The following is an 11,952-nucleotide window of genomic DNA, read 5'->3' on the forward strand; positions in this document are numbered from 1 at the left end:
TATAGCTTTTTCGATGAATAAACCAACAGATGTTTGCTTATTTTGAATATGAAAGTTATATACAAGATTTGGAGTTGACCTTGTTTCAGAAATGGTTGATTTTCAAGCTTGGAAAAAAAAAATTTTTTCTTAAGCAAACGGAACTAAGGTTGGAAGAGAGAAGGTGAAAAAAAAAAGTCTTAAAGTCGTGTGAACTAGGTTAGAAAATGGCAGCCCCAGTAATCGTATATATGATGACTGTTACGTATCAATAACATGATTAATTAATGGTCATATTAAGTACTGTATATATAATATTGAAACTAAATTTATTTCAACCTGTTTTGAGACACTTGTTGTCGTTTTTGTTATTGTTGATAATTCTTTTCAGACAAAGTATAGCATTGATGTAAGTGATGTTGACCTCGTTGAGTTGGTTGTTAAAATTCTTTTTACGACGTTCTTTAATGGGTATGGATGGAGTGGTTTACTTGGTTGGTTGGTTTTTAATTGAGTCTTTTCTATAGAGAATAAGACGAATTTTATCTCTCAATGGCTCAGCATCAAACTTAAAATCATTTTAGCTAGAGATTTTTGCAAAATTGGAACTAAATGTAAATTGACATTAAACAACCAATAAAACATTCCAATAAACATTTAAGTAACGGAAATTAGTAATTATAAGACATTTTATCATTTTGAGACGTTTCAAACACATATTTGAACCATATGGATGATATGTCTCATTACTCTACGATATACCTATATCAGTCACACATTCTTCCTGACTACCCTAAAACTCAATTCTATTGCATTTCTAGTCAATAAAATGTGATATCCAAACAGAGCACAGTTATAAGACTTTCTAACAATTCTTACATTTGCATAAATTGATTAATTAAACTATTTGCATAAATACGATGACTGAAATTAAAGACATTTCTCACTTATTAATTTCCGATGTAGTGTAGTGGCTATCACGGTTCGCTTTCATTTCTTTCTTAGGAACGGAGCGCCGAGCAAACCGGGGTTCGATTCCCCGCATTGGAGTTAAGTTTTTTTGCATACTATTCAGCAATGCAGTGTTTTTTTACGTGCCTGAACACTTTCTTGAGTCTATTTTGGGCTCTTTATTTTTTGGAGATCAACACAACTGTTGTTGCATTTATAATTGGGCAATCCATTAAACAAAATAGCCGTGGCAACAGGGTTTTTCTTTTTTCATTTTGTAACCAATTTTTTCAATTTTTTTTTTTTTTCACGGCATTGCCATTTGATAAAATTCTTAGGAAACTTATCTCTTTCCAATGAACATTTATCTTAGTCTTACGAGAGCAATTAAATCAATTTCGATTTAATACGCGTCTGTGGTGATCTCATTTGGACTGATTTGGACAAAAAGCTTAAAAATATAAGGAATGTAATATGCTCAATGCAAGAAAAGGGTTCATTTTAGAAAATTCGATAAATAAAATACAATGAACAAATAGACAATAATAATAGGATATCTTTTGTTTTTGTAACATAGTTGCACAAACTCCGATGAATTAATTGGAAAACTCAAGTCCAAAGGTTACAATCATTCGGGTAAAGTTGTCATTTATTGACTGAAAAAATAATAAAGGAGAATAGTTGATTGATTTGAAAGTAATTATTTAATTAGACTCGAATTTAGACGATTGAAATAATTATGAAATGGTCCTTGACAAAGGCAAGTTGTGGCGAAGTATATGAAATCGTGACGCGTCGGTCCTTCCGCAGTACATATTGTGGTAAGCAATAATACTTTTACTGAATTTATATCCGATCGAATCTAGATTAAAGTCGGTAAATATGAGCTGACGATGATACCAACAACAATCACTTGATTAACTTTTGATCTTTCCTAAAAGAGTACACGACAATTCCTTGTTACACTGTTGTAATTAACCAAGAAATCAATTTTCAGCCTCTAAACTTTTAAGCTTTTTCTTTTGTGATTTCAAAATAATGAATACAAATCACACAATTATTACCGAGAATTGATCTGTACGAGGATAACAAACAGAACCTTAACTTCGTGTTCACGGCAATACTGAAAAAAAGAACGAATCTAGAATGGAAGGGGACAAAGAAGTTTATTATTTGACAACTGGCGCGATTTGCGATACCTTCTTTTGGTTTTATTGTACCCCCTGGGGTTGCCAGTAGTTAAGTAACCACGTATTTAAGCTCTATTTTTCAAAGATTACAATAGAAGAGGACATTGAATTTTTCACTATTAATTGTTGGCTTCTTTTTGCCCTTTTCCGAGTTTTCGCTAGTTGGCGTATATGTAAAAGTAGTAATTGATAAAACCAAATGGCACAAAAAATAAGTTTAGTTTGCTTGTGAAAGTAAATCCTTCTTTTAATTAATCCAAAAAAATCAGTAATGCTTGGTCTGGCTAAATTTCAGGTTCTAAACAAAATATGCATTGTCTATAATAACAACTGTAAACTAAAAACCAAAAAAACGCTCGAAATAAACTGATTTTTTTTTAATTTTTTCCTATTTGGTTTGTTTAGTCACTCTATTAATTTATTATAAACGTAACTTAATAGCTAATAATCTCCTGCTCATCTCTGCCCTCTCAAAAAATTAGTTAAACTTTGAAGGGTGTTTAGTTACATTTTAAGATTTTGTGTTCAAGAAATATAATACTAACAAAATCACTATTGGTTACATCGCATGGTATTGCAAAAAAAGAAATTCAAATTTTTTTTTTCACAACTACTAATTTGTTATCTTTTATCAAGCCCATAGTTATATGGCTTTAAAACAATTATGGAACAATGTTCCAATTTTGATTATAATGCCTGTTGGATATTAAAACAAAAAGAAAACGGCTCTTTGTGACTAAAAAGCTCTATTTTTTTTTTACTTGTATCTCTGCCAATCATTGTTGGTTTACTTGACCCTACTTTTTATTTTTTAGAATTTTGTGCCACATAATTAATGTCAAGTAAAAATTTGGAAGTGAAATAGTTTTTTCTTTTTTATTCTTTTTATTTCCCTTAATGCATGTATATATTTCGGTTTCAAAAAGTATTCACCTGGGAATTCAATGTTATAATTTTTTATTTTTTTTTAAAAAATAAGGCGAAACTATAACCTACAGATCATTCTAAACAATGTCTTAAATATTTTAGAAATTAATACATAAATACTATCAATTCCCCAATTTTTGAAATTGAACGAGTAAAATTTTCCTTTTCATCAATTTGTTGTTAGTTATTGTTATTGTTGGTGTTGGTGTTTGTTCCATTGATTTTTCATATTGTCAATTTACCAGTCTTTCGTTTCCAAAACAAAAATAAAGAACAATTATCAGAAACATGTCGGCATTTCTACTAGTTAACGAACACGCAAACGCACAAGTAATCAAAAAGAAAAAAGTAAAGAATGCTACCCCAACATCTTCAACCAAGTCAATTATATCAGGATCAGATGTAAGCAGTCGTCATAGGAAGAAAGTGTTTGATATCAACAAAAATCGCTATGTGGACACAGTTAGCTCATTCGACATGTCAGTAGGCGATATTGGAGAAGAAAGAAATGACCTGTCACACAACAGTAGTAATGGGAACCACCACAGTGTCTCCAACACGAAACCATTTTTCCCACCTGAAGAGTATACTATATTAAGACATACATATTTTGACGAAATCAAGAACAACAACAATTCTTTCGATTGCAATAGTATCCAAGCACTACTACTGAGCAACCAGTTTTGGAATAACGTATACCAAGAAATGAAAGATGATAGTCTACAGTCAACTTTCGATTACTTTCCCTTACTCCCTAACAGAGCAATTCTTTCCCAGTTTTACCAGACCGTCATAAACAAAATTCTTGAAGAAAACAATATTGAAGCCAATTATGATGATTATAAAATACAACACAATCATCTTTACTCCCCCCGTTACAGATTGAAAGTGCAAGAGAAACTAGCGGACACAATGATTATCAATTTGCAGATATTTCTACGTAGCGAACCTGAAAACATTTTCCAACAATGGAAGAGATTTCTACGATTTTTGATTTTGGGTTTTCTACAAACTTCAGAACCATTTTTATCTTCGCTTAAAACAATTAAATCGACAGATGCTAAAAAGCCGCAAAAGGTTTCTTTTTTCAAGAAATTGATAGGCTCCAAACATTGACAATTTCAGGAGGGGTAAATATATACTTTAACGTTTGTATGTATACGATCAATACAATGAATAAATAACGGGTCTCTGGGAGTGCCTGACTGACGCGACATCTTGTTTACATATTTATCATCGTCTAATTTAAAAAAGAGTTTCGTGTAATTTTGCGCGCACACGCATAGAGGTACATAAACACACGTATTATTATATATTTATCATAGTTTCGTATCAATGTTTTCTCTATCCACTATCTTCCAAAAAACCATTAACTCAACTTCATTGGCCATATGAATTCATGTTTTGATCTCGTGCGGAAATATACCCACTGACAATTATTCAGATGACTATTTGCTTTATTTTTTGGTTAATCCGATGCAAATTCTTTTTTGCAACACCGAATCTTACAACAGTTGAAACAATGTTCTTGTCACTTGATTCTTGATGATACGATTAGTATTCACGAAACAGCCTCGCTTGGATAAATCATAACATTTTGGTATTCGCTTTGAAAAGATAAAAGCAACATTATGTCCAATTGTACATTCTAATTCCTGTCGAACGACAACAACAATCCGGAGCAATTGAATAAGTAAAATGATCAGCCAAGAATACACAACAGACACATCACATACTTGGAAGAAAGAACTAAAATGATTGCCATGCAAAGCAATCACGAAAAGTAGAAATACAGATTTGCCGACGTTTCCTGTTTTTTTTTCTTACAACAATCAACTCTTCTGTAAGTAAGCCACAATAATGGTAAAGCTATGCTTTTCGTTGGGAACTTCAACATTTATTTGGTTACGACAGAATAGTTACACTAAACCATTTCACAAGTGGCTTTTGTATAGTTTGTGAAGTCTAAGTGTGAAGTGGTAGAAGGGTAATTACGGAAAATAATACAAAGTACAAACAAACTCTAAGATAGTGCAAAGCAGGTAATCTTTCCCTCCACCAAATTATGAGGGTCGTGTGTTTATTGACAAGATTCAAGAAAAAAAAATTGATACTCCGATGCACGTCGTGTATATATAGAAAAACCATAATATATTGGATTGTTTCTTGCTGCGTATTATGCATCTAAAACTATTCTGCATATAAACATAATTATTTTTTTTCTCTTAACTACTAGTACTAAAAACTTACGTACCTCCCTTTTTATCCGTTCCCTGAAGACAAGTTTTTTTTTTCCATTATCATTATTAATTTTTTGATCCTACTGCACACCCCTTTTTTTTTTTCAAATTATTACACCACCACCACGGCTTCTGACTTATTCCACAGATAATTTTTTGTGTTTAGACTTTTTTTTTAGACTTTTTTTTTTCCAACAACTAAATTATAATAATGGCTCTACCCAACTAATTCTCAACAATGCGCTCTATAGACCAAGAAGTTTGTCCACAACGCGTAGGTCAGGTTTGACTTGCTAAATAAAGTAGAATTTTTGTATACATCCCTCCTTATTCTCTGCAAAACCATAAATTGGCTCGACAACATGTAGTTGCTACGAAGAGATAATATTGTTGTTTGTGTAATTGGTGCTGGTAGTGGTTATTGGTGCTGGTAGTGGTTATTGTCGTAGTGGTAACATGAGATTAGCAACATCACCACCAACAACAATCAATCAATCACCACAGTTTAGATTAAAAAAGATTGTGGAATCTTGAAATCCGATGACTAAAATTTCATCTCATTTCTATTTTTACCCAAAAAATAAACAGAGGACAAAATTAATTTCAATTCTTGCTTAGGTTTAATTGGTCGAAATTCAACTAAAAATGACACAAAGGTTATTGTGGTTTTTTAGTTTTTTGTTATTTGTTTTTTTTTTCGGATGGTGTTGATAAAAAAAAGACTATGATAGTTGGCAACAAACCGTTCAACAAGTGTGATAATAGTGGGTTGTGTGTTGAGTATGTAATTTCAATTATCTACTATCTTAGTCGGATAAAAATTGGTTTAATTTATAGCAACTATGATAATAAAAGTGTTCCGATTCCACCCCTGAAGGGGGCTCGATGTCTCTTTTTTTTTTAGTTGCCAGTCATATATGACGTATAATTATAGAAATGATGACTTATACTATCGTGCAATTTCTTATCATGTGTTAAGAATTTCAAGAAAACAAAAAGAAAATAGAAAAAAATCTTAATTGAACTAAAAATTCATGACAAACACTAATAAGTTGACATTCATAACCGCTTCGTACAAAGATAGTTGTTCAAAGCAATATTTATTGCCATAGTTAGTTTTTAAATATAGAAATTTCATAAACAAAAACAAGATAATGGTTACTTTCTTTTTTTTTAGCCTATTGTGTATGTGCGTATGCATTTTATTATGTGTGTGTTGTGTTGTGTGTGTAGTGTGTATCGGTTCATCGAGCGAGAGAAGAATTTCGTAGATTGGCACACAAACCACTAAATCAAAATCTCTTGATATTATTACACACACACATACAAATTTTTTTTTCTCTTCTTAACGTCATTTTAAAATATATAAAAGCCCCTAGAATCCTTTCAAAAAAAATAGTTCCTTTTTTTTAACCAAGAGGCTTTCACTTATTAGGACTTTTAATATTTTCCATATTTATCTTTTATAGAACTTATTTGCATCTTCATCAACACTACAAGACATGATTCCAGCACCTCAAAACGATAAATCTTTATTACAAGAACACAAGTTCTATCAATCTACTGAAAAGCAACTTCCATTGTCATTTAATGGAGCAAATGTATTCATAATATTTCTCATAATCTTTTTGGCTGGATCCACATACAAGCTAATAACTATCAGCAGAAGAAGAAGAAGAACTTTCAATCAAGAGTTTGAAAAGACAAACCCAGTATAATCTTATAATGCATCAATTGAGTTCGCTTTCTTATTTCTCGTTATTTCTTCACTATTTTTTAATTTTTTAATTTCATAGCTTCATTTTTCGATTGCCTTTTTCTTTAGTTTCGGTCATTTCATTAGTTAATTTTATAGATTTTGGGGTTAATAAACAACTTTACTTTAATAAACGTAACATTTGTATTATACCAACATTAACCTTTTGCAAAACAATTGTATTCTCACATGTATCTTTCTGTTGCATAGGCTTTTCTTTTGTTCTCTTCGGAAAAACTTGCTTACCAAAAAAAGATTTTTTTGTTGAGTGGTGGTGGTGGCAACTGCACACGCATACAATCTTCAAATCGCGACGACAGCCAGCATAAAAAAACCAAACAATAGAAGAAAATCGTACCAGTTTAAACCTATGGATCAAATTAAAAGATAGTTCCTTTTTGGTTTTCCCTTATCTAATAGATCCCCACCACATATGGCTATGATATCGTAAGCCCACTAAAAAGAACCAGCACAGTCTAGAAACACTGATTTGGAGCTAAATGTTAAGAAACTTGTTTCAGAAGTACTACAAGTGCTATCACACATGGTGCTGTTTTATGTTAGATTTAAAAGTTATTGAAGATCTACCAACAAAGATTATCTATAATACTTGTTTCCTGATTCAGTAAAAGCTGTAATATATAGCTAGTTAGTTTTATACTAAGCTAAGAAAGAAACCATTTCCAGGGGGTTCACATTGTCCCTGGAATGTAAGCTATCATGCAATTATTATTTTTATTATTCTTGCACTCAATGCATGCTTCGCAGCCCTAACAAAAATACTGAACTCATCGATATAGGATAAGTCGTGTAATGCCAAATATTTTTCATTATAAAAAGACAAATTTTGGAGACCATTAAAAAAAAAATTTTTCATTTACATCTTCACACATCTTTTTCTTCTTTGAATATACCTACAACCATTCATCAAGATATATAAATTAATGGATTAGAGAATTTTCATGGTTCTTGTAAATCATTAATCCGTATATCTTAAAGCAGCATATTTCATTATATGTTTCTTTTTGGTTTATATTCTGTCTTATTTTTGGGGAGATATGAATGAAATACAAACTTTTTTTTTTAATGATGACAAGATCGCTGTGCACCAGTCTGAGTACTCAACTGCATGACAGACCCAGTATATACCCAAATTTCTGATCTAAAAGAAAAACAAGTATTTCATGATTGTCTTATAATTTTGTTTGTATCTCTTTTTTAAGTAGTGTTGAATGGGGAGGAGTTGATAGTTTGATGAGCGAGGCTCAATAACTTAAACTTGGAGACACATCCCAAGCAATAACTGTTTTTGAAAACTCTTTGGATTTGACTTACGTTTCAAGAGATATTAAGATTAATCGATGGAAGCTGAAACTAAACCGAGCTGTTTGTAAGATTGTATTTAGACAACTACGTTACTTAGGCAAGTTTCACCACGAGACTCCTCGTAATATTCCAAGTTTATACTTTTCGATGATCTTTTAAAGCACAATACAAAACTCCCAGAGAATGTAGAAGCATACAAAACGAGTATACAATTCTTCAAATAATGTTACAACATATATTAACAATAATAATACACATAAATTGTTCCTTACACTTTTGTCTCTGAATTATTGGTGATTTTCAACATTTCAATATCCCATACATTCCAATCAAACCAAATAATGCTGGGAAAGATAGTGACCAAGTGCCACAATGCATGGGCATCAACAAGTCTGGCAACCGGTGGGAAATCATTCAACTCTAAACTGATACCTAGTAGTAACATGACATTATTGAAAATAGGAATCAAGGGGATCAAACTCGAAAGTGACATGCCAACATAACTTAATTTTTGTAATAACTTAGTTTCATAAGGCAACAATTGAATTGAATTGTTGTATATTATGCGTTTCTGGTTGTAAACACGATAAACACGCCACAGATGGAAACACCATAATATCATGGCTGAAACACCAACGATGATGTTGATCAATGTGTTATAAGAATAATCCCAATTTCTTTTCAATCTAATAACATGGTATAAATATAATGCCACCAATGCCGTATGCCATATTATTAATTTTTTCCTATGTTTGAATAATTGGAAAACTCTCACCACAATGGCATTTAAATTACACAAGATGATCGCAAATGCACCAAAATAATCCAAAGTTTCTGACATCGTGGTGTCTTTGAAATGGAAAATAACACTGAAACTCCATCCAATACAAGTAACAATTAATAAAATCAAATATTGAACATACATGGTTTTATACTCCGACTCGTTTCTTTTAAATTGTCGATAAATTATTCGAAGATTTTTGTAATTCACATATAAATTACCTATTGAAAAAATCATGGCAAAAAACTCTTGCACCCCTAACACTCTTTTAAATGGCCATTTCCCGTAAAATTGAACCATTGGTACATTCAGTGACTCAAGTTGATCTGTAATTAATTGTTGACAATAGTAATTACAATTTGCTGGACAGGACCAAAAGATCGATTGAGGAATGACATGACAATCACATTGGTATAAACATGATTGAAACTCAGGAAGATTGTCACCAAGGGAAGCAAATGCTACCACAAATAGCATTAAAAACGAATATAGTATCTTCATATCATGAATAGAACCAATAAGATGTGAATATAAGAGAATGATAGTATAAAGAAAGAACAAGTGTGATATTTAAAACACATCTTTTGTTTTTTTTTTTATTCTTCTTCTACTTCCAATCTGTCATTCTGTTCTGTTGCAGAGACAAGAAAAAAAACAACAGAGGTAGAAACAGAAAATTCTCACAGTTCTAACAAAAAGATAAAATTGCAAAACATCGCAAGGCATTTTAATTGTTTGTATTATCAATAATACAATAAAGAACAAATAAACACGAATTTCGTGTTGCTATTGTTGTTGTTGTTTCTTAAAAGTAAACAATCACTCTATCGATTTTTTTATTTATCTGCCTTTCTTTCTATATATGTATACTTTGTCTATTTGAATATTTATTTGGTAGCTTTATAAACGTAACCCACGGTCGAGCCTCCAATAATACCTGTCAACACCAACAAAATGACATTTATGGGTATTGGGTTCATATTGAATGTGGTATGGGTCAATTCGTCCAAGAATGATTGGCCAAAGTTAAAAATGCCCGACAAACACATGACTGCTCCGTACACAGTTCCGAATGTTTGAAACCCAAATACTTTGGCACAGAAATCTGATACCACAGTATAAAACAACGGACGATAGGCAACAAACATACAAATACCCAAGACTGCCAAAGCATAATTAGATACCAAACCCAACAACCCAATAGTTAATGAAAGTAACATCATTATAACCAAAACCATCAACGTCGAACAATTGTCCAAAAACAACCCAATGAATGGCACACTGATAAGACCACCTAATGGCAAGGCAACATCAAAAAATTTGTTGATCTGGTCAGCAAGTTCAAACGATCCAAATATGTATTGGTACTGGGTTCCAATGGTGGCCATGAAATAGTTTAATCGCAACATCATAATAATACTGAGCAATGTAGTCAACACAAACCACCAACTCTTGATTTGTTCTTGTGCCGAGTATCCGTGCATAACACCAAACACTCCACTTGAATGCTCAACCAAAAACTCTTCTCCCTCAATTTCGTATGGGTGTTTGATGGCATCACCCATGGAGTCTCTCCTAGTTCTAGTGGCCGGCTCACTGAGTAATGGTGTGGTTTCCTGATCATTGGAAGATACAGGAGATGCAACATGTCCATGGTTTTCTTCGTCATTGACACAAAGTTTAGAAGTTCCTTCAGTTTGATAAGAGTCTGAGTTCATAATAAAAATTTGCACCACGGCAATAAAAGTTGGAACAGACAAGTATAACGTGAAAAACTTCTCCAATGTAAAACTGCCCAAACTGGCATTATAACCAATACGATACAATAAAAACACTGCACTTGAGGCATCAAAGGCACCAGTGATCAATGCCAATATCGTACCACTACTTTTGGGGAACGAGTTTGACAATTGAAATGATGAAATAAATGCAAATGGACCACCCAAGGCTAAAAATGAATACCCTAACAAGTATGGATCTATGATTGACCCAGCCAAATATTTCGAATATATGAAAACAAAACAGGCCAAATACAAAAAGAAAGCTCCAATCAATCCACACACTTTAGGTCCATATACATCCAAGATTCTACCAATGGCTAAAGCGGAAACATTGGTCAACATCGCAGCGACTGTGAACATCATATTCAACTTCAAATCTTGTTCGGTACATTTGGCTATAATGTCGTTGTTGTCGTTATTGGAATTGAAACTAGTAAATATTGGGGTATGAACATCACACAAGTATTCATAAACGTGCTCTTTAATTAAAATTGGTTTCAACGCAGCAAATCCAAATATTGGACCTCCAGATAATAGACACCAGAAGATGGCACACGTGCATTGAATTAACCGTTTTGAATACGAAACTTCAGATGGTAACATAATGAGTTGAGAAGATTTAAAGTTTCTTGAAAAAAATAAATGAAAGAAGAAGAGTTTGAGTTATGGTTTTATAAAAAGAAAAAATGAAGAAAGAACGAACTGATGAATTATTTGCAATGAGATCTTCGACAGAAAGGCTCAAGATTTTATTTTTTTTTCTTTTGGTATTGACTTCATCTGGTTCATGCTATCGCCCCCCCCCTTTTTTTTTCTGATTTCGTGGTAGTCGTGGTACAAAAGATAACTTCCACCGCCAAAGCCTAACACCAACACGATAAGGAGTGGGGTCGCAAAAATGAACCACTAATTAATTAATTTCGTTCTATTGATAAGAGCACTATTAAATGCAGGAAAGAGAAATTTAAATAGGAAGAATAATACTTCAGACTTAATGCCATATGATTAATATACAAAAAAT

The 11,952-nt window shown here is 32.3% G+C and overlaps 4 protein-coding genes and 2 non-coding genes across 6 annotated transcripts; 4 read left to right on the plus strand and 2 right to left on the minus strand. All coding sequences in view use genetic code 12, as the record gives it.

Moving 5' to 3' along the window:
* Positions 1-935: 935 nt before the first annotated feature.
* Positions 936-1,029, plus strand: tE(UUC)5. The gene is made up of 2 exons: positions 936-972; positions 995-1,029. It is a non-coding gene; the product is annotated as a tRNA-Glu (tRNA).
* Positions 1,030-3,335: 2,306 nt separating this feature from the next.
* CAALFM_C503430WA (uncharacterized protein) lies at positions 3,336-4,163 on the plus strand (the record flags this gene model as incomplete). The annotated part of the gene is made up of 1 exon (XM_706928.1): positions 3,336-4,163. One exon carries the CDS (start codon positions 3,336-3,338, stop codon positions 4,161-4,163), a length of 828 nt encoding a protein of 275 aa, XP_712021.1.
* A 2,626-nt stretch (positions 4,164-6,789) lies between these two features.
* Positions 6,790-7,005, plus strand: CAALFM_C503440WA (uncharacterized protein; the record flags this gene model as incomplete). The annotated part of the gene is made up of 1 exon (XM_019475425.1): positions 6,790-7,005. The coding sequence occupies one exon, from the start codon at positions 6,790-6,792 to the stop codon at positions 7,003-7,005; it is 216 nt and encodes a 71-aa protein (XP_019330970.1).
* Positions 7,006-8,126: 1,121 nt separating this feature from the next.
* On the plus strand, positions 8,127-8,207 carry CAALFM_C503450WA. Its single transcript, XR_002086413.1, has one exon. It is a non-coding gene; the product is annotated as an uncharacterized ncRNA (small nucleolar RNA).
* A 430-nt stretch (positions 8,208-8,637) lies between these two features.
* CAALFM_C503460CA (uncharacterized protein) lies at positions 8,638-9,651 on the minus strand (the record flags this gene model as incomplete). Its single annotated transcript, XM_706927.1, has 1 exon — positions 8,638-9,651. The coding sequence occupies one exon, from the start codon at positions 9,649-9,651 to the stop codon at positions 8,638-8,640; it is 1,014 nt and encodes a 337-aa protein (XP_712020.1).
* Positions 9,652-10,037: 386 nt separating this feature from the next.
* Positions 10,038-11,534, minus strand: CAALFM_C503470CA (uncharacterized protein; the record flags this gene model as incomplete). Its single annotated transcript, XM_706315.2, has 1 exon — positions 10,038-11,534. The coding sequence occupies one exon, from the start codon at positions 11,532-11,534 to the stop codon at positions 10,038-10,040; it is 1,497 nt and encodes a 498-aa protein (XP_711407.2).
* Between the last annotated feature and the right edge of the window lie 418 nt (positions 11,535-11,952).

Source organism: Candida albicans, chromosome 5, assembly GCF_000182965.3.
Source record: "Candida albicans SC5314 chromosome 5, complete sequence".
NCBI lineage: Eukaryota > Fungi > Ascomycota > Pichiomycetes > Serinales > Debaryomycetaceae > Candida > Candida albicans.